At 34.8% G+C, this 23837-nt stretch overlaps 1 protein-coding gene and 1 long non-coding RNA gene across 2 annotated transcripts; both read right to left on the bottom strand.

The window, feature by feature from the left end:
- Positions 1 to 12240: 12240 nt before the first annotated feature.
- LOC139129183 (uncharacterized) lies at positions 12241 to 20684 on the bottom strand. Its single transcript, XM_070694823.1, has 11 exons — positions 20603 to 20684; positions 20160 to 20292; positions 19227 to 19415; positions 18321 to 18563; positions 18072 to 18098; positions 15810 to 15920; positions 15128 to 15244; positions 13861 to 14031; positions 13298 to 13549; positions 12585 to 12758; positions 12241 to 12380 (listed from the first exon to the last, which is right to left on the bottom strand). Exons 1-11 carry the CDS (start codon positions 20648 to 20650, stop codon positions 12241 to 12243), a joined length of 1605 nt encoding a protein of 534 aa, XP_070550924.1. The 5' UTR covers positions 20651 to 20684.
- Positions 20685 to 22755: 2071 nt separating this feature from the next.
- LOC139129178 (uncharacterized) lies at positions 22756 to 23837 on the bottom strand. The gene is made up of 3 exons (XR_011551538.1): positions 23789 to 23837; positions 23290 to 23472; positions 22756 to 22785 (listed from the first exon to the last, which is right to left on the bottom strand). It is a non-coding gene; the product is annotated as an uncharacterized lncRNA (long non-coding RNA).

Here is a 23837-nt window from a genome sequence, read left to right as displayed (position 1 = left end):
ATGCTGGTAAAGTACAAGAAGAAGTTGGGATTGACAGGCACAGCAAAAGTAGTGAAAAAAATCATAAAAAGTTAAAATTTGCTGTTAGCTTTTACTGTGGTTTCGTTTGTGCAAACTTTTATTCAAGGAGAATAAGGCTGTTGACCTTGCTCTCTCATTACTGACACCTGGGGGCGTCCTCCATGGAAGTATATCTTGAAAATGGACATGCAAACCTGATTCATATTGAGAGAGAATAGTATATCAGTACTAAAAACTACCCACACTCTTTGAATTTCACCCTTAAAGGTTGCCAGCCCACAAAACTTTCTGCTCTACATTTTGACGATAATGTGAAGCACACAAATATTTATTTAATTACTGTAGATCCAACAGAAGTTGGGATATTACAGAGTATGTATTCTGATATATTGACATATTATGTTATGGTCTGCAGATACTACAATGTCAAGCTTTCTAGGGAACAAATGACAAACTGAAGTGGTCATTCTGTGAGAAAACTTATTTTGAAAATGCTAATGAAATTCAGTTCAACAAAACCGTATAGATCAATAGTAATGACTCAAGTGTTATGTTTCAAATGATCCAAATTTATCATCAAATTATCTGTGGAGTCACTCAGATTTGTTTGACTTTTTTCCTAATTTGATGTGTTTCGTTCAGAAATTATTTTCGTAAATAATAAAAATCAATAGTACTGCACTTGTCTTCATATTTCACAATTCATTATTTTCAGAAAAAGAAACACAATAGCTATACATCTTCACACTCAGTCAATTGTTTGAAATGACAGTGTTCAAGTATTTCTAATCATTAAACATTCATGGTTTGCTAATATACAAAGATTTTTTTTAAGTTGTCACTTCAATGACTTGTCGTTTGTTTTCTATGTGAATACATGGTTTATTAGACAGTCAGTGTTGCCACTAACAAGATTTATGTACTAAAACAATCTGGAAATAGCTTTTTATCAGCTCTGTAGAATTACATGTAATATGTGCAATTTGCTGTTATCAAAGAGAAGTTTGTTGAGCTTATTAGCGGTGGTGGTGACTGGTTTCAGTGTGTCTGGCATTCTTAAAATTTAATTTTACTTCTGTAACTTCTTAACTAGGCACAAGTGACTGTAAGTCAGTTGGAGAAGCTCAAAGACCATTCAACAGCAGACTGAAGTTGCAACAGCTGTACGATTTGCATTCAAACAATTACAAATGAAAACCTTCAAAGTAAATAGTGTTAGGTATCTCAGAATCCTGCAAAACATTTAATCGAATTTAAGGTTGTAGCAGTTTGCAAAACCTGTATGGTAGTTTTAAAACCCCATTAAACCCGAACACTCGTTGTCAGACTTGAAAACATAAAGGTTCTCATTGTGTTATTTCTCTTGGAATGAATCCATCAAAATGAGAAAAATTTGAAACAAAATATCATGTTTACCTCTTTAGACAATACAAATAAAGTCAATGAGAGAAGTAAGTTGTAGACTGCAGTGTAACATTAAGTGTTTGTATAATTCTGTTTTGTAGAGCAACAACCTTCAAAGGTACAATATGAGTACAAGTGAATGTCTAGTACAACAGACGTTTGCACTATCATCATGAAAGAATTTGTCATTGGTTTCATTTTGTTGATATATAAACACAACTGATGGAATTGTTTCTCACAAGTTTATTTGTGTACTTTATTTTTGTTTAGCTTCAGTTGTTTCAAAAGTTTTATCAACACAATTGGTATATCAATTAGATTTCCAAGTGTCTACTTTCAAACTCATAATTTGTTATGATATTCTCCCTGCATGTTGTGAATATTAAATATTCAGTATATTGAAAAATGATGTATGGTTTCATGATAAGGTAATATAATTCATATTGATCATTGAAAAATTACTAAATTAATTAGTCACCATTGACACCGTCCCTGGGGACTTAAAGGTTTGGTCATGTCCATGTGTCCGTCCGTTCATGCAGATATTTCAGAGACACTTAGAGCGATTTCATTCAAACTTAGTGCAAATATTACTCCTAATGTCATACATATGCATATCAATTTGTCTTGTGATCCAATCCAAAATAGCTGTGTGACGGCCATTTTATTAAAAAAGTGGGATTATGTCATTGACAATGACTTTTTGAAAAAGAGCTCTCTTTGTTCAGATAGTGCACTAAATTTCATTAAACTTTGTAAAGATGTTTATCGCACAGATCTCTGACGGCACACAATGAAATATGTCAGTATTGCATCAGTTAATTGCTAAATTGCATATTAGATGAATTTTTGTTATTAGGATGATATGTCCAGAAACACTGCAGCAACTTTGACGAAACTTGATACAGATCTTTAGCACGTTGTCTCATAATAGTGTGCATAGACACTAAGCAGTGTCATGTAAATAATTGCTAATTTGCATATTTAATGAGATGTCCTCATTGGTGGGCTATCTCCAGAACCACTGCATCAAATTATATGAAATATGGTGCAGATGTTGATCTCTCAGTACTGTAATAACTTGTGAAGGCATTAAATGCGTCCTTCTCAATCCCAGGTTCTCGCATTAGCAAATGTGTCAACAGCCGATTAACAGTTTGTCATTCTTTTGTTTTCCATTGAATATTTTATCAAGTAAATAATATTTATATTAGATAAATCTGATAATTGAGTGGGGGCTTTAGGCACTATCATGTCAATAAATAGTTTTGCACATTAGATGAACTTACAAAATTAGTATGATACGTCTTAAAATGCAGCTTCAAATTTGATGACATAATAGTGTGCAAAGATATGTAGTAGTATCATGTCAATTAACTGCTGATTTGCATATTTATTAAATTTTTAGCTCCGCTGACTGCAACGCGGAGCTTATCAAATAGGTTGATTTTCCATCATCGTCGTCCATTGTCGGCCAACAATTGCCTTCTCCTCTGAAACCACCAGTCAGATTGCTTTGAAATTTTATATACAATTCACTTGGGGTGACCTCACTTAAGTTTGTTCAAATTGTGGTGAAATTTGTGTATTTGTGTTTTTTGGGCATTTTTTGCTGGTTTTAGTGAAAACATCTTCTTCTCTGAAACCTCTTGTCCGATTGCTTTAAAATTACATATACTGTTTGCTTAGGGTGACTTCAGATAGATTTGTTCAAATAATGGTGAAATTTGCATATTTGTATTTTTAAGGCAATTTTTGTTAGTTTTGGTAAAACATCTTTAAAGACCTTCTTCTTCAAAACTTAAAGTCAGATAGCTTTGTACATAAAGATAGCTCAGTACATTAATCCCTAGGAATGATCTATTTCAGATTTGTTCAAATTGTGCAGAAATATGTAAATTTGCAATTTAAAGGCAATTTTTACCATTTTCGGTCAAAAAGTGTTTTTTTTCTAAAAGTACTGGTCTGATAGCTTTGAAATTTGGTATACAGGTTACTATAGATGACTGAGTAATATATATTGAATTTCTGATGAAATCTGTAATTTTGTATTTTTGGACAATTTTTGCCGTTTTTGGTCAAAAAATGTGTATTTCCAAAACTACTCATCTGATAGCTTTGAAATTTGGTATACAGGTTTCTACAGATGGTCTTAATGATATTTATTGAAATAATGATGAAATCTGCAATTTTGTATTTTTTGGGCAATTTTTGCCGTTTTTGGTCATAAGTGTTTTTGTCAAAAAGTACTGGTCTGATAGCTTTCAAAATTAAGTATACAGGTTACTATAGATGACTAAGTAATATATATTGCATTTCTGATGAAATCTGTAATTTTTTATTTTGGGGGCAATGTTTGCCATTTTTGGTCAAAAAATGTGTTTCCAAAACTACTCATCTGACAGCTTTGAAATTTGGTATACAGGTTCCTACAGATAATCTAAATGATATTTATTGAAATTATGATGAAATCTGCAATTTTGTATTTTTGGGGAAATTTTTGGGATTTTTGGTCAAAAAATGTGTATTTCCAAACAACTCATCTGATAGCTTTGAAATTTATTTATTTATTTATTTATTTATTCGGAAATCCTACGGGATCAAGTCCCATTTACAGGTTCCTCAAAAGCTCAAAAGAAAACGGTTAAAAAACACTGAACAAGACAGCACCAAACAGAAAGTATTTACAAAACTAAAATGAAGTGTAGGACACACACACAGACAAAAAAACAAAGCAAACAACTCAACAAGAACAGCCATTAAAAAATAACTTGTCTAATATCAGACTTAAATGAGTCATTAAAAATATCAATATTATGATTATTACGAAACAATTCATTAAAATTACTCATACATCTGTTAAGAGGAGAAAATTTAAAAACATTGATACGGCTACGAGGTGGTCTGAATGTGGGACAGGTGCGCAAAAGTTTGCCAGGTGCATTAAAGCATAGCTTTGATAAAACATCTGGTAAATTATAAACTCCAGTTGCACACTTGTGTAAAAACATCATATCAAGATAACAGCGACGTTTCTCCAAAGTTGGTAAGTTGAACAAGGTACAGAGAGCTTCATACTGGTCAGCATGATAAGAAATATGTGTTTTGAAACACAAATATTTTATGAATTTACGTTGAACATTTTCAAGTAATTCCATATCTGATTTTTGCCAAGGGTTCCAGACAACAGAACCATACTCGAGACAGCTCCTTACAAGAGAAGTATAAAGAGATTTAAAAGTTTGAACCTGAGTAAAATTTTGAGAGTTTTATAAAACCCAGCATTCTAAAAGATTTATTTACAGTAAAAGAAATATGATCTGAAAAACTTAAGTTTGAGGTTAAAATAACTCCCAAATCTTTAACTTTTTGCTGCCTATTAAGAATGATATTTAAAATACAATAGTCAAAATGAATTAAAGCCCTCTTGTTGGTAAAAGAGATCACAGAACACTTTTTGACATTTAAATCGAGTTTCCAAGATCGACACCAGAAGGCTACTCTATCAACATCTTCTTGAAGTTTTAAACAATCTGAAATAGTTTTAATAGGTCTAAAGATTTTAGCATCGTCTGCATATAAGAGACATTGTGAATCTATACAAACACCTGGTAAATCATTGACATAAATACTGAATAACAGTGGACCAAGTAGTGACCCCTGGGGTACACCCGATGATACTGGGCACCACTCAGAAAAGCGATTGTCAATAACTACTCTCTGATGACGGTTACTTAAATATGATTTAACAACTGTAGAACTTGACCAGAAAAACCATAACGTTCTAGTTTGTAAACTAACAGTCTATGATTAACAGAGTCAAAAGCCTTACAGAAGTCAGTGTAGATGCTATCAACTTGTAGTTTCTTGTCAAAACAGTTGCAAGAAAATCAAAGTAGGTTACAAGGTTAGTCTGAGTAGAGCGAGTCTTAATAAAGCCATGCTGTGAAGTACATATATACTGTTTAACATGGTTAAATATATCATCAAAGATCACTTTCTCAAATGTTTTGCTTATTAAGGAGAGAAGTGACACTGGTCTATAGTTTGTAACATCACATTTGCTACCACTTTTAAAATTGGAACAACATTTGCCTGCTTGAACCGTCTTGGAAATGTACCTTTCTCAATTGACTTGTTATATAAAACCATCAATGGGTAAGCAAGTTGATTTGCACATCGCTTTAATAAAATGCCTGATATGTTATCTGGACCCATGGCTTTGTTAGGATCCAATGTATTGAGATGTTTGAGAATGATGTCTACAGATATATGAACATTGCATAAGGCATCACTTGTGACATCATCAAAAGGTGGAACAGTTGTGGTTTGGTCGTCTTGTTTGAAGACGGACTGAAAGAAATTGTTAAATAAATCTGCAACTTCTTTCGATTTACAGGCAGACTGATTGTTATAGCGCACTGAGTTCGGGACAGATTTTGATTTCCCCAGAAACGTTTAATATTGTTTTGAATGTCATATTCAACATTTGAATCATACTCTTTGTATTTAATTCTACTTGCTCGTTTAAATTCTGCTCGAGCTTTAGAAAATTCACAATAAGAAGCAATGCCCCTCTTATAATTACGAAAAGCAGCTTCCTTCTCCCGGAGCAAACAAATAAGATCACTGTCATACCAAGGAGGGAATTTTCGTTTGCCTGCATTAACTTTTGGGATGCAGTCAGAGATTGCTGAAAACAGCAGATCATAAAACAGGTCGATGCACTCATCAACATCTGCTTTGTCTTCTAGGATACACCAGGGTATACAAGCCAGTGTTTGATTTCAATGATTAAAATCAGCTTTCCTATAATTGTATATAACTCTGTTAGATTTGACGGGAGCACTGCTGCAACAAGTGGCAGACAGTTAACACACTATTGCCTTATGAATTAAGTTCACCATGGGATCAACACAATGTACTTCTACATTGTTGATGTTACAAAATACAAGATCTATAAAGTTGTTGTTACAGGTTCTGTCTTTAACACACTGAAAAAGTTCATGTTCATAAATGAAACTATTTAAAAACAAATCTGACCTGTTCGATGACCATGATACAGGTTAAATTATGTTATCTTCTGACACAGACAATTCAATATCATGGAGATTAAAATCCCCACAGATAAGGACAATGTCAATCGGTCGTTTAGATTTGCTGACTAAGTCTAATGACTTGTCAAGTTCGTTGATAACTGTGTTTGGTGAATCACTTAGATGGTAAATACTAGATAAGTATACAGTCTGTCTTGGTAGCTTGACTTCTACCCAAACTTTTCAGCTGATGTTTCAAATTCAGTACAGCGACGAGATGTAAGAGTTGATTTCACCGCGATCAATACACCTCCACCATCCTGTTTCAGTGAAGGAGAATCGATTCTGTCCCTTCGGAAGATAGAGTATGTGTCGACATCAAGCAGCTCCGCCGTCATAAATGTCGAGCTGTCATAAATGTTTGGATTAAGCCATGTTTCAGTCAGGAGTAAAATGTCAAACGTCGCATCTGAGAAACATGCATAAAAGTCTTGAAGCTTAGTTCTAAGTCCCTGGGTATTTTGATAAAAAATACTGAGCGGTTTCCTCACACCTGATGAAGTGGTATTGGGGCGTCGTTGATTTGATTCTGAATTGGGACCTGGGTTTGGATGAACATCCCCATCACTTAACAATACATTGAAGGAAGCAGTATGATTGCTATAATAGCAGACGCGAGCTCCATACTTCACTCTGTTACTGCCACAAGAATTATCATCTGGCTTGGAACGTCCATATACTGTGTTCACACAAGTGGAACTGAACAATAGGCCCAAGGCAATTACATAAGGGATGGACCATTAGACCTTGGGAGGGGGGGTGGTCACAATGAACTTGTGAAAATTTTTTTTTTACTATTGTAAATTTCTGAAATTTTTTTTTTCCAATTGAGATTAGCTGTGCAAATTTTTTTTTTCAGACTAAATTTTCAGATTTATAATTTTTTTTTAGTTCGTCGCTGTCTGAAGATAAAGAGGGCAAAGATGTGGTGCCAAGCACCACAAGCGGCCACGCAAGCGGTCAAGGGGGGGGGGAGGTCAGGAGAGGGGTGTCCCCCTGCTGCCGTTGGAGCTTTTGAAAAATAGAGATTAAAATGGTGTTATTTGGTGGCACTTGGGGAGTATTTTTGCGGGGGGTGGTCAGGAGGGTGTGTCCCCCTCCTGCTGTTGGAGCTTTTGAAAAATAGAGATTAAAATGGTGTTATTTGGTGGCACTTGGGGAGTATTTTTGTGGGGGGTGGTCAGGAGGGGGTGTCCCCCTCCTGCTGTTTGAGCTTTTGAAAAATAGAGATAAAAATGGTGTTATTTGGTGGCACTTTGGGAGCTTTTTTTCGGATTACACATCTTCCTCTGAAACATGATCTTCTTGCTCCTCAGTAGCTTCCTATAGTTTTGAAAATTGACTATTTTGGTTTCCTGGCTTCCCTTTCTACTGCGTGGTGAAATGGCCACATGCACCCCACCAAACAACATGCATATCTCATGATTTACAATTAATTTTGACAAGCTGAGAAGCTAAAATAAGCTAAATAATATAGTTAAATTTGCATATATGTGTTTTTAGAGCATTGTTGCCCTTTTTTGATCAAAACATCTATTTCTCTGTAGCAGCATGTCCAAATTGATTGGATGTGTATAGATGTGTTGAAATTTCAATATTTGTCTTTTTAGGGCAATTTATACCATTCATGGTCAAAAAATCTGTATTCTCTGAAAGGGCTTGTCCAATTTCTTTGAAATTTACTACACAAAAACGATTATTCATGCAGATTTATTCTGTATTTGCTATCGAGACACTTTCAAAGTTCAACCCCTTTTGTGTGTTTTTGTGTTGGGATTTGTTGGATAGATGGCATTCTACGTACAGTGTTTTCTCTGCATGCTCACCGAAGCGGGCAATTTCTGCCCCATTCATCAAAATTAGGGGGCAAACTTGACATTTGAGGGGCAGTATTTTTAATGCTTACTAATGACATTGGGCCCAAACAACATATCCTATCAAAACATGAACATAAAATGCATGGCACTGGTATCCATGGAGACTGAAGCACAACTATGTCCTTTACTCAGTTACTGTGTTTTCTTTTCGATGCGTACACTCCACGTTATCACGTCACCAAATTGAATGACAGGCGATATTTTGTCTTTTCCGGGGGAATAACGGCAAATTTACAGGTCACTACACAGTGCGCTTGGGTCACCATCATACGGACGTGCGTGCTGTGTTTTGTGCGCGATTTTCGCGCAGTCAGTAACTTTCAAAGGGCAGAAAAAGGCTCGAAATGCGCAATTGGCGCAATCGCGCAGTCGAGAGGAAAACCCTGTACGTAGTGTATTGTTGAATGTTAAAACATGTGTTGCTGTTGTTTTTTGAGGCTGTTTTTTGAGAAAAAAGAATTGAAAATGCCTTTTTAAAAGCAAAATAATACATAATGACTTGATATGTTGTTTTATCATTATTGACGTGTTTCTACTTGTTCACCCATTCTTGCATTCATCATTGCAATAAAATGCTGTGAAAAAATGAAACTGATGTGGCCTGCATCTGTTTACCTTGATCTTAAAAGGCCAATACAACTTGCTGTCTGACAACCATACCATAGTTTCAATGTTTTACCTAGTGTACCTGCTTGGTTTGTACGCAGGAAACAAGTAGAAAACAGGCTCTATAATTTTATAATTTTCAAGTGATCAGAATACAAAAGTCCTGAAAAGATAAGATAATCACAACTTCCAGTATAAGGGATACAGTCACTCTAAATGTATAAATTAAAATTAAAAATGTGCCGGGAGGATGTACTAAAAAGTACAGAAAGTTGCTTTCAGTCGGTAAATCTAAAATAAAATCAAAATTTTAAAGAGTTTTGCAGATTTTTTTTTTACGCCTTTGTCTTCTTATTTATTTTTTTTTTATTTTGCAAACTAGTTTGAAGATTTTTTTTTCCCTAACTTTCTGCTCTGAAAATTTTTTTTTTCTGTTTTTGACCACCCCCCCTCCCAAGATCTAATGGTCCGTCCCTAAACATTTAAACTGTCTATTGATCATGCTCGGCAAAACATATAACCAACATGTAACCAATGCACCTAAGGAATTCATTTAATATGCACATTTGCTAAACACCCCCTTCAAACGTTGAGTTAAGCGAACTCAGAGTAAGACCAGTTAACCTCAGATGACCGATCGAATTCAGTTATTCAATTTTAATATATCACCCAATTACGTAAAGTCATCAAGTGGACGTTGCACCCAACACAGCATATTTTGCTCAAAAATCACTTTTTTGCAAATATTCATTCAATTTGAATTAATTTGTTAACCCAAGAATAAGATATTGTTTGGTTCACCTTTTAGCTTGTCAAGCAGTCGGAAGTAGCGTGATAAAGAAGTGTTAATTTATGAAAATATATGCATATCACCCAATTTCCTGGCTTCTTTTTCTCCCAATTTCAAGATTGTCAAACAATTTAACTCCACTCTGGCCGGTCAAATTTTCTGAAATTTTCACATTATGTTGCTTAAATGGTATATAAGAAAAATATTATTTTGTTTGGCAATACAGTTCTTACATTTTAAATAAGAGGCAATTTAATTTCGCTAATCTTGAATTTAATAAGTTTCATTTGAGAATCAGTCTTTCAACCTATGCCATTTTAGAATGACGACAGATAATGCAAAATGCAAAATAAAATAGTCATTTTTTCCTACATATATATTCTTTTTTCAAGTGAAATATTACATTTCAGAAAATAGCGTCGTATTTGACTTAAATTATTTTATTTATTTATTTTATTTATTTATTTATTTTATTTATTTATTATACCAAAATTTAGGATTTTACCCTAAATATACACCCACTTCATCCTTCGAGTAAACTATTGCTACCATACTAAACTTTAGAGTCTCTGCTTTTTGAAAATATAGAGTATGAGGGGTTTCCTTGTCATCTCTGATTAGAAATATTGCTTTGAAAAAAAACTATGATGGCAACAGGCAACTCCACCTCAAATATGCAAATGGACTAATAATGATACATTACACTCATCAACTTTTCGAGAGCAACTAAATCTAGCAAGGGTAATCTAGAAGTTTGATCAAATTCAGAATGTTCAATTTGGTGCTGTCAACTATGATATGAGGCAAGTTTGCGCAATTTACTGTATTGACAATGAGCCAATTATGAACATATCGTGCCCTTCAACTTTCAGTGTATTCAAACTAACCAGATGTCATATCAAAATCAGTACGTTAAGCATCGAAATTTACAAAGGCGTTTATCATCCTGAATTTCTTCCTTATCAAAGTTGATGCTTAAACTTAGTAAGACCATTATCTCAGAGCCTTAGTGGACACCTATGCATTCAGTATCAATACATAGTATAATTACAGAAATTCATTCAATATGCAAATGAGGTTATAAAAAGTATGCCATGCTCCTCAAAGTTTGACTATAAGTCCATATGAGTACATCGTCTGCTCGCACGGGTCCGTTACTTCCCTCTAACCAACTACTGACCAGCTGCCCGAACAAAAGACCTTGGAAAGCGAAGATGATACAAGTAGATAGAGTATCGTAGAAGTCCCACATAATTCGATCAATCGCAAAATCCTTCAAATGCCGACACCTTTTCTTCACTGAAAGTTTATACATCAATGTTTTGCACTAGTAGAAGAAAATATTGCAAAAAAACAGCGAGAAATGGACACTTTCTCGCTTTTTTGCGAGAATGCTGCGAGATTATCTTTTCTGTCAATCAATTCCAACGGGCAAGAAAATGAAATCTCGCAGCATTCTCGCGAACTCAAGTAAGTTAATGCATGGTGTTTGTACTCATCAAGCCCAAAAGTAAGAAAATGATCAATTATCTTTAAAAACCACCAGATTTGATTGATATTTGGCCTAATTATTGGAATTATTAAATTCTTTAAAAAAATGTCTGCCTAAATCTTGACGAGTTGAGTCACGTGACCAAATCTGATATTTTCCCGCCAAAATTTACGTCTTTATTAATTTTAATATTCCAACCGTAAATCGTTAAATTTTCTTGATTTTCTTTGCACTTTGGAAACAACATCTATCATATTCTTTCAAAAATACATGGCACTCATGAAACTCTATCTATACTTCTTTCTGATATTCAAAATATTCACGTAAAACGTCAAAAATATTGTATTTGTTGTTTTTTTGTGAAGAAATAATATTCAAATTCAATAATTTTGCATCTGCCACTAGTTCTAACACAAGCTTCCATCCCATTTTACATTAATTGGTCATAATATTTTAATTATTTTTATGTTTAGCGGTTGGAATATTCAGTTATATGCAATATACAATTTTGGCGGGAAAATAACAGATTATTGTAACGTGACCTGACTTAGGTAATATATTATGATAAATTTCAACTTAATAACAAATGCGAAACATATTTTTGGCAATTTTCACAATTTTCTGACCAGGTCTGCCTAAAAAGTATGTTCAAACTGATTTTACATGTATGGAAGCCTATGCCCATGCATTAACATACCTGAGAAAAGCGAGAAAGTGTCCATTTCTCCCCATTTTCTTGCAATATTTCTACTGCTGTTGTGTTTGTAATTATGTCAATTTCTGCCATACTATTCCTTAAGAGGTTGTTCCTTTCGTTATTTGTCAGGGCTCTCGTAAGTTTCTCCCGCGGCGTAAGTTTGACCGTGTGTTGTGATTATTACTGTAAATACTTTAGTGCTGTAAGACTACCCTAAAAACGTTCTGAAAACGATCGGAAAATGTCTTATTGAAGTATTAACATAATATAATACAGACCTTATAGCCAACGATATCACCATTTTGCCCGTCGGTTTGGGAAATATCAGACCACGTAATCGTCACTGTTGAAGGACTCTTAACATCCGCCGAAATACTGGTAGGAAAGGATGTAAGATCTATAGGGTGAACAAAATGTTACGATAAATAGATTGTGGATTATACGTTGCTCCCTTAACACGTACGATATTTCAACATAAATATTATAATAATTGTTTTCCTGATTGTTGTACGGTATTGAAATATGTTAACTATTTGTACGACATCGATGAAATGAATTTCTGAAAGTTTCGGTGAAATAGTCAACGCAAGATTTCACCTACACAAATCATCTTCACAGATGTAATAAATTTGTGTTGTACACCCAACATCTTCATATCCATAATATTGGTCAAGCCTTGCACAGTGTTCTGATCCTCCAGAATTATCAGGAGCACCTGCTATCCAGTAAGAAGTTCCCGTAGCCTCTCCTACTCCATTTTCCCAAACCCATGTACCTTGCGAAAGAAAAAATATTGATTATAGCATTATGTTAACTGATGCACACTTCACAAAAAGTTATATGTTGTTTAGTTTTGAAGCTGACATTATCAATACTACAACTGAGCTCACTTAGGGTTATCTCTTCCATTTCCGTGATGGTAGTATTACTGTAATATTAATAATGTTATGCTTATATTAGTTGTGTCTTTGTTATGCATTGTACAAGTATTTTGAAATTGCATAATTTTTCATATTCAGCATACATCTTGAGATGAGACTAAGTCGGTGCGTTATAAATCTGAATTTCTGTACACTGGTGTCCGACTTTGCGTTGGCAAACGACAGAGACGTCTGGGGTCAGACAAGGATTTTTTTTTCAGCTCAAGTTAAACATAAAAATAAATTTCAATCTTGTGTAACGATGACAATGAAAGATAGACAAGATATGAATCAATGTAATTTCTATGAATGTTCGTCCCTGTTTTTGATATGGTCAATGAAAATTTCTTTATGTAAATTTTCAATCCCTTCCTTGAGTATATTAAGCCATTACCTTCTTGCAGTACGTCAGTAAGGCCAACCCAATAATTCCTTGTATAATACCGATAACGTATATACGTATAGACGTAAGTCCATTCATTGTCATCATCAATGATCAACAAATCGCTGTTCATCGATTTGCAATCATCCTGAGCATTATCAAACGTTTCTGTCGCAGAACTGAAGAAATAACAGCTATCTCCGGATGAGATCCAACCATTGGGACAGGAAGGATTTGTTGTAGGCTGTGCAATCGCAGAAGCTCCTGTAATATTGAATAAAGTTAAGCATGCGTAATTAGAGCCAAACCTGGACGAAAGTGAGACTGTCAAAAACGGCACCCATTTACTCTAAATAAGCAAAATATACTGCAAAATTACAATGTTGCACTGAGCGGTCTAAAATTACTCACAGATGAATTTAAACACTGTCTCACATGTCTATCATCCTAAACATTTTAAAACAGTAAGACCGAATAAATGCTTGACACTGTAATTGCATTAAAAGTTCCCTGTAAGTTTGATCAACTGCATATCTTATTTACATTAACTTTAAAGAGAGACGGTTTAATCTCACCTGAACTGGCTTTACAGATGAATTGATATCCACTTTCAACGTTGACGTCAGCCCAACCGTCATAGCTACGGGCATACATCACAACTGCATTTTCAAGAGCGCCACCATTTGGTTCACCACTCAGCCAACGTGTAAACGAGTGTTGTGTTCCATCGGCTTCGGCCCAAACACCTGAAGGATAAAAATGTTAATTATGGCCTGAGTTAAACATCCTGTACACGTGTCGAGCGATTGAAATAGTTTTGATGCACGTCACAAATTTACTGATGTTACCATCAGACCTCTACGACGAAAACCCAAACATTCTGAATGATAATTAAGGAATAATTCGTACCTGTGTACCCTAAGCCTTCGAGTTGCACCATTATTTGACCATGCCGATGTCTACTTTGCCATTAAGAATGGTCAATTTAATTTGGAAAAGTTGTTGGAAATAGTTTGCATCCCGACACGCACAATTAATGCATGGTCACTATACCCAATATATTAAAATGATCTTTCACTTTAAGGTGATAACCGAAGACAAAACTCTATTAGAGACACTTAATTTATGAAGCTATACTCTTTTCTCTGGTGTTTAGAATATGTAAATTGCAGATATGACTCCTGAACGGAAATATTCATTATTTTGCAGCATCCAAAAGCATTAGTTTCACGTTAGTTGCATACATTTGTGTAAAGAAAATATTTAAAAAACTTGTCGCACAAGAAGGTTTCTCAATGTCTTTCTTCTATAAAACGGGATGGTGAATTTGTTGTCCTATAGCTCTAACCATCTTTTCAATAGATCAATATGTCAACTAAAGGCAACACCTTACTTTGAGTTATATTTCTAAAAGTTTCAGGCCAACAATGGTAAAGAGTCGACTACGACGTGTAGAGAATTAAACATGTGGCTGTTTTATCTGGTAATCGAGATTATTAAAGACGGCGATGTCTTGCACAATGGTCATCAAAAGCAACAAATATAATAAAATAACAAATTATACTGAAACTATAAGATATAATTCGATTAATATTGGTTTACTCCGCGCAAAATAAAAATTACTCATTTCACTTTGACTCTAAATGGCCAACAAACATTATTACTTAGGGAGATGAACCATAGTAATAAGCTGTAACGATAACAAAGATTCACCAGTGAAATATACGTCTTTTTATTTCTAAAATGCTCTTCAGCAACAGCTTAACCTTTAAAAACTTTATTTCAAAGTTTTTTTTGTAGTGTTTAGGGGTCAATGTAAATTCTTACTGCACCAAAACACACCTTCCTCTTCGATGTCGTTGTAACCAATCAAGAAATCATAAGTCGTTACCAAACTCCATCGCAGCATCTGCCTCAGGAAGGCATACTCAGCGTCATTTGCTGTACTGGTCAAGTGACCTTTGACATACAGAGAAAGACGAACAGACATAGATGCAAAAGGCTTCATGAAAGGGAAATTTTACTCGAATATCATTATTACACTGTAAATTTAATGATTCAATCGGTACGTTATATCTTGTCTTGTTAAAAGATCAGCGGTGCATGAAAATTCGATTATCACTGCATGATTAATATTACAAAATTTACAGCAGGACAGATAATGGTAACTTTTAGATGCTTTTTCAGAAAATCAAGTTTTTTCTTAAATATTTTTTTCGTAATTGGTTGTAGTGACACAAGTCGCTTTCCTCGTTAATGTTCGTGATTTTTTTGTTTGTTACTTTCTCGATTATGACAAAGGGCTTCGCAAAAATGGCGTCATTTCATACCACCACTTTGATCATTCTCGTTAAAATTGGCTTGTTTTGAAACCTGTTCTTTTCCTTACATTTTTAGTACAAAGTTCGTTTACATCTGTAAATTTGCGAACCATTTCAGTTTCTTACCTGCTAAGCTCTGACATCTTGTTTACATTGAATCAATGTGATGTTAAAGATACTGTAATACTGAATCAATTCCTCACCTCCTTGACTTTGACACCACGTTTCAGCATCATACCAGTTCATGGTGGATGTACTTGGATAATAGCACATCGAGTCATACTCCACCCAACCACTGTTGCAATTGTTTGATTCTACAAGTACACGAATAATAGAAGTTTGTGAAAAATCATATATCATGATCATGAATCTTAATTATGTGAAAATCAAAATTTCAATTTTCTCCGCAGAGCTAGCAAAGCAAAAGAAACCATTTTTCATGTTAGATATCGCTAATGTTAGATATCTCGTTTCTGTTATGTCAAAATTTGCATGGTTACCCTGATTTTTAGCTCACGTGTGTAAACACGTGGGCTAATGTCATAGCGATGTCTGTCTGTCTGTCCGTGTGTGTGTGTGTTAGTGTGTGTGTGTGTCTGTCTGTCTGTCTGTTTACACGATAACTCAAAAACGCCTGAACGGATTCATATCAGATTTGGTACACAGGTACAGTATGCTACTTGCAAGAACTGATTAGATTTTGGTAAGTGTGGCTTGCATATTAATGAAGTTATGCAATGTCGTTTTTTCATACAATGGTTTCCCTATGGAGACGGTAATGACAGTGTAGACATATATCAAGAAATACTGCACAAAATTTCATGAAACTTTTCACAGATGACAATCTAAGAACATTATCATGATACTGTGAGTGTCATGTCAATTATCTTCTCATTTGCATATTTAATGAACTTTTGTTATTAGTGAGATAACTCTGAAATTCCTGCACCAAACTTGATGATACTTGCAACAAATATTGATCTGATATATATCTAATTATACTGAGAAGCATTAGGCAGTGTCAAGTTAATAAATAGCTCATTTGCATATTTTATGAAGGTTTGTAATTAGTCATATAACTCCGATATTACTTCACCGAATGTGATGAAATCTGCTGCAGATACTGATCCGACTGATATCTAACTGTAATGTAAAGCATTTAGAAGTGTGAAATTAATTAAGGGTTCATTTGCATATTTAATGAACTTTGTAATTAGGTATATAACTCTAAAATTACGGCACCCAAGTCAGTGAAATTGGGTACAGATATTGTTTTGATAAATATCTAATTGTACTGTGAAGCATTTGGCAGTGTCAAGTTAACAAATAGGTAATTTGCATATTTTATGAAGTTTTGTAATTAGTGATATAACTCCAAAATAACTGCACCAAATGTGATGAAATCTGCTGCAGATACTGATCCCACAGATATCTAATTGTGGTGTAGAGCATTTAGTTGTGTAAAGTTAATTAAGGGTTCATTTGCATATTTAATGAACTTTGTAATTAGTGATATTACTCCAAAATTACAGCGTTAAATTTGATGAAACTTGCTACAGATGTTGATGTGATAAATATCCAATTGTACTGAGAAGCATTGAGCAGTGTCACGTTAATAATTAGCTCATTTGCATATTTCATGAAGTCTTATAATTAGTCATATAACTCCGAAATAACTGCATCAAACGTCATGAAAACTGCTGCACATACTGATACGACAGATATCTAACTGTGTTGTAAAGCATTTAGTAGTGTAAAGTTAATTAAGGGTTCATTTGCATATTTAATAAACTTTGTAATTAGGATATAACTCTGAAATTTCGGCACCAAAATTTTGTGAAACGTGCTACAGATATTGATTTGATAAATATTTAATTGTGCAATGAATCATTGAACAGTGTCAAGTTAAGTTAGGGTTTATTTGCATATTTAATGAACTTTGTAATTAGTGACATTACTCTAAAATTACAGCATTAAATTAAATAAAACGTGCTACAAATCTTGATCTGATTGATATCTAATTGTCCCATAAAGCAGTGAGCAGTGTCAAGTTAATTAACAGCTCATTTGCATATTAAATAAAGTTTGTAATTAGTAATTAAACTCTGAGAGTACTGTGCGAAGTTGAAAAAAATACTGCTACATGTATATAGTGATAACATATATCTCATTGTTCTGTGAAGCGTACCACTATTAATGAACCTGTTGTAAAACACGTGAGCATATTCAGTTCATATATGGTTATTCCTCAATTATAAAGGTCATTGGCTTAAATTTTCTTCAAGGGAAGTTTAAATGAAAGTTAAAAACTCTCAGTTTCTCTGCATTCACACCCTTCAATATGGCCTTATAGCTCAGAAGCAAAATATAAGTCCTGCTTAATCCTTGTACTTTCAGTTATATGTAAGACAGTGTAAGCAACGTTAAATTGACCACACCATGGTAGGAACAATAACACTACGTACCTACAAACAAATTGGTGCCGGCATCAACTGAAAAAAGGTTGAAATGTAGAGTTATATTCCAAATATAGACAATGTTAAGCCAATATCCCACTTTCGCACCTAATTGACTACATAATTCGATTTCAAACCAAGACAGACACATTATTCTTGATAGACTTAATATACATGAAGAAAAAAAGAAATCTGATAACAAAAGTGTGTCAATATGTTTAAACGCAACTTTATAAAGGCTTTAAAGGGGATACTTACATATTGTTATGTATAGATCAAACGATGTACTGCTTCCAATTCCACCCGCCATCACGTGGTTATATTCGCTCAGATAACATATTGAACTAACCAAGTCAAAATCAAATGAACGACATACAAAACTTGTACTTGATGCACATCTGTCAGCGCAGTCAGAAACAGAAGTTGACACTTGTTCGTTGTCGTGACCACTGATGTAACTGTCCGGGATCATCAAGAAATCAGACCGACTTGACAGCACAGCTGATGACGAACAACATACATAGTAGAGATATATAGGAGATGTAATCGAGTGATTTTGAAAATGAAACTTAGTAAAATTCATCCAAGGAACTAAACGTTTATAAGATTCAATCATTTTGATACGATATACGAGATCCTTGAATAATCAACGAAATATTTACTCATTCTATATCACCTGATACTAATACGGTCACATCGCATGGTTAAATTAATGATGCTCGGTTGTATTTAAAAAGGGATATTAAACAATCTACGATGCAATTAACGTTTGTAAATAACTCTGTTTATTTTCATTTTGCAAAAACAGTAACCTTGTATATTCCTGAACACGGAAAATTTTTATCAGTTTTGACGCAGATTCCGTGATGTTCACAACATGTTAGTACATGTGCTGCTGTACGCGAAATGTTCAATGTTCAATGTATGTTATTTACTCACGGTAGAAAATCAAAATCTATTTGAGTAACCATGGACCCTAGACAGTCGTTTTCTCGAGGTCAATGGTGCAGCGTATTGTGAAATATTGACGATAAACTCTTTAAATGACTGATCTCAATCTTGTAATTATATGTCGACGTCGATCGTAACATGTTGCAATGACCGTGCTGCAAATGTCGGTACAGAATTGTCTGATACATTTATGCAAATAGATATATCTCTTACTTGATGCATCTCCTCTGCAGTATAAGGCACCCAACGTGTGATAACCACTTTCGCCCGAGTCTCCTGTATCTCCGAACCCTAATTTAGTCACTGGCAGATAATCCTTGTCTGTGATTGTTCCCTCGTCGTAACGCCATACATTGTCATTGTTATCACAACTACAAGTTGCAACACCATTATCACAATTACCTGATGAAGAGAGGAAAAGTAAGTTAATGTAGTGTGATATTATCAAACTTTTCGGTCTCTGTATTACTATTCATCTTACAGTTTTTTCCCTCCACAACTTAATGCTTTGCAACCTTATTCATGGGTAACTCATGAAGGGTGTGTACATAGTTCAACCATCCTTTATATGTTGCATATTTGTCATTTTTTCTCAACATCATACATGTTAGCTGACACTTTGCATTGAGCTTGTTTGCAATTTATTGTGTTTTGAGGTCATTTTAAGTGAGAAACGGGAATCACATATGCGCACAATAACTGTATTGCACAAAAATGAAAAACGTTATATCAACTCCGCCAGCAGATCAAATTTAACTATGCATGAAAATCTGTAAATCGCCTAATGTATGCCTTTAGTTATGCATCAATATACCAATTATTATCATTCTCAAATTTTACCTTTGTCTGTATTCCTATATGTCAATCTGGTTTAGAATATGTTTGGAATACACACAGGGAATATACAGAGTGCAACTTTTTATGGAATCACGCTATCCATAAGGTGGACATTTACCTCTATTTCAGAGTAAACTGTATTAATTCCATTTACAATATCATTTTAAATGAAAGAAATGCAGAGAACTTTTTATTTATGGCCATGGGCGTGGTCATACGTTTGTGAAGGACAACTTTATTATGGCAATATTTAATTTTAACGGGCTAGTTCATATCGAATAAGCATCATGATTTGTTTTACATACTTACCGTTTGATCCACAAGCACAGAGAGTTTGCCCAAGAGGAGCGCCAGCCCAGTTAACCATAGCATTACCACTTCGGTCAAACCAGGCGCCATAGTTAGACCCGCCTGACTTCAGAATGGAACCATAGCAGTCGTACTGATGAAAGAAAGGTTACTCAGTATAAATTGAATTAAGTGACTGAGGATGTGTTTACACCGTACCTGTTTGGCAATTTCACAAGCGCACATCATTGTGAGGGATGTGCACCGATGGAGGTACAAAACTGTCGATTTAGAATACCGTTGATCGATGTCATGTGTGTCTTTGAAAAAAAATAGTGTGCATATTGGCTGGAGCATACTGCACACATCCTTCTTTGACCTGCTTGCATGCATTCCAGAAAAAAATCCAGGATCATAATCATACCACATTTATTATCATGTCTGAGAGACTTTGTAATTATCACCTTAATGTACTGCCAACAGCTATCTGAGATGTCTGCAAGTGCTGCCATTTGGTCTGTTGTTATTCCATGCTGATACACAACATCTAATAAATATGATTGCAAGCCTTCATATCCAGACACGTAGCCTCGAGTTTCCTGGTTATGATGAATGACCGTTGTGCCTGATGGAAATAAGAAGATTAGGGTACTTTCTTTTCACCACATTATCAGAAATATCCTGTACTTAAATAAATATCTTGGCGAGCTGAAAATAAACTTTATACTGAAATTTCAGACTTTTGTGATAGCAATATAGACAATTCTAACACGTGACAACAGCATCCGGGCATTTTTACGTACATTTAGACCATTGTTAGGTAAAGGTTAAACCTTTCTCCTCCAAGCCTTGTGGACTTTCCGGATATTGTTGGTTGTTTTTAACAGTGTACCATTTAAGCAGTGAAATGTAGATTGCCACACGCACGAACTTGACACTTACAGAAGTCCCTGGCCTTTTAAACTTATAAACCATCTTAGTTATACAGGGCGCCTGGATAGGACCATACTCATTAACATAAGAAGGCAAACATTACACATCCTCCTACCTTTTTATATAAACGCGATTGGAACTAATTTGGGATAAATGGACCTTCATATTTGTCAAAGGTCTCAAAAGAGTTAGATGCCACATAGCTGGATGTTGCTATCTCACAAATTACTCATAAAAACAAGTGTGTAACGTAAAAAGAAAAGCAGATGAGCTTGCATTGTAGATTAAACTGACATTACTTCACCATCCAATTATCCCAAATTAGCTCCGATCGTATTTATTATACACTTGGTTTGCTAAGTAACAGTAATATTCTCTTCATCAAACTGTAATGAACGGTGTTTAAATACCTATTTAATCAAATATTACTCATTTTAGAATATTTTTGACAGGGCAGGTAGCAATAGTTACAGGTATGCATAGAACGACAGTCTAATATTTGATAAATTCCACATTATAAGAAGTGGAACAAGGAAACTAGCTGCACCAACTTTGTTTTACATTATCTCTTAACGAAAGAACATTTCATGAACTCTGCAAAACGCACCTGTTCATATATGTAGTGATGTTCAAAAGAGGAATTGCATTATTTTAGAAGTACTGTGTCAATATGAAATCGATTCTCCTCTCATGTCACTTTATCTGTCTGATTATATGAAACTCTGGATATAAGTTCTCATGCATAAAAACATATGGATTTTAAGATCTTTTCAATGTGTGTAATTAATTTTGCTTTACTGCCCAATATCTTCTAAATAATCAAGTACCAAGATGGCAAGCAAACGTCATTTTACAGATATAAGGTAGGCTTTCAAAATACATTTTCTAATTTTTTTCTGTAGAAAGGTTTGACAATTTGGTATGCCGGTCCACAGACTAATAATCAGCACGCAGCAATTCTAGCTGGTTTTACATACCAATGGAGTCACTAGTCATATCACAGTAGACACGGAACGGATCAACGCCATTGTAAGGTCCATCTGGATCGATGGTAAAGTAACCACTTGACGTGTAGCCATCACGTTTCCACTCAGCACACGAAGCTTTAACGTAAGCCAAGGAAAAAAGGAATTATTTATTAAGTAAAAGCATTACGAAATAAAATATTTTGATTCTCAGCTTACATTAAAATCGATTTTAGTATTTCAGTCCATGCTTTGAAGGCCTATCACATTTTTGACCCGCCATCATCTTATTCCCATGACTGATGTAGATATTTACAATTGTCTTAATCTTTTTAACTGCTTTGTACACCATCAGTTTCCCTCACTGCATTTGTTAATGTACTTACCAACATCCAATGGATATTTACAGATATACCTGTACGAATTACTACAGGCTGCATCCACCCACGTTGCAGCTGTAGTCCATGTTAACACAGCACAGTCTTCCATACTGTTACCTAGGTTACAAGATTCAGACAGGTGACGTTAAGTTTAATGAAAGGAAACTGATCTCAATACTGAGAGGCGTGTTAAGATTTACCCTGCCATCTTGGTAGATCAGAATACATACACAGATATACCTACCGTTGTTAGGTTCTCCAGAAGCCCACTTGGAATAGTCATATACAGTGCCATCAATCCATTTCCAGTCATCTTCGTCATCCAGATCATGCAATCCGATCCAGTAGGATTCAGTGTCGTAAGTCCATCTGTAAAATACATCGACCAGACATGGATTTTGATGATAAGCTTACGTGAAACTAATTATAAAAGCGAAACTAAAAGTAAGATCGTACGTAAATCTAGGCACAGATGTGGAGGTAGACTCCGAGACAATAATGAGCTATCAGTGTACTTGTCTTTCTCGGGGAAAAGAGACGTCCGTGATTCAACTATGGTGAACTGAGAGCGATATGCACAGTTTTCGAGCAACTGGGAGCGATTTTAAATACTCATGTTATTCATCATAGCGCATGGGGAGAAAATATAAGCCTTTTTTGGATGTCTTATTTACCATACTGTATAGTGGTTTCTTCCTTAGAATAATGAACGTCTCAGAACATGACCACTTTTGGCGTTGTTTTGCTGCCTTTCATTTTCACAACGTTTTCATGTTCTAGTATTCTCTTGCACTTCTCGTTAATTAAATTGACGACACCCATTTGCTCAAGATTAAGACCAAACTCACGTGGATGCTTTAGGATACACTTTACCTTGACATTGCAAGTGCGTGCATAGCTTCATCGTAACTATGGATACTAATGAGATCGGCATTGCCCCAAGGTTACGACACGCATCCACAGCTTCAAACCAGGTTTTTGTATCTTCAAATGCTTGATAACATCCATTGCCATTGTGTGTCCATCCAGAGTCACATAGCTCGTCGTCAGATGTGTCTACTTCCAAACAAATGAATTCTTAGAAATCGTACACTAAATGTTTATTCATGCAAGGTATGACTTTGATTACATCGAATGAAGCAATAATGATAACTTACTAAATGTTTTAAAAGCTAAACTATTATATATCTGGTACGTGATAACAGTTCTATTTGATACTGTTTCGTAGTGGCGAGAAACTAAAGGACGGGTACGTATTATCCGTGTTCTTTTTCCGGTATGACCTCACCTGACCTGACCTGATGGATGTTTCCCGTTAATTATAGACACCTGATAATACTATCACATAACTAATAAAATCACGTGCACATACCTGTTTCTTTGTAGAATATTGCCATGACGGAAGCCGTTGATACTGAGCC

The sequence above is a fragment of the Ptychodera flava genome, unplaced genomic scaffold (assembly GCF_041260155.1).
Source record: "Ptychodera flava strain L36383 unplaced genomic scaffold, AS_Pfla_20210202 Scaffold_97__1_contigs__length_338755_pilon, whole genome shotgun sequence".
Taxonomy (NCBI): domain Eukaryota; kingdom Metazoa; phylum Hemichordata; class Enteropneusta; family Ptychoderidae; genus Ptychodera; species Ptychodera flava.
Note: the sequence above shows the minus strand (reverse complement) of the source record. Positions and strands in the feature narration are given on the sequence as shown.

Excerpts from the sequence above, each read along its gene's own strand:
- LOC139129183 (XM_070694823.1), bottom strand. The coding sequence starts at position 20,650 with ATGGCAGCACTTGCAGACATCTCAGATAGCTGTTGGCAGTACATTAAG. Across the intron at positions 18,564-19,226 it reads CTGCAGAGGAGATGCATCAA|CTGTGCTGTCAAGTCGGTCT; the intron begins GTAAGAGATATA and ends GTTCGTCATCAG. Across the intron at positions 14,032-15,127 it reads CAACGACATCGAAGAGGAAG|GTGTTTGGGCCGAAGCCGAT; the intron begins GTGTGTTTTGGT and ends TTTATCCTTCAG.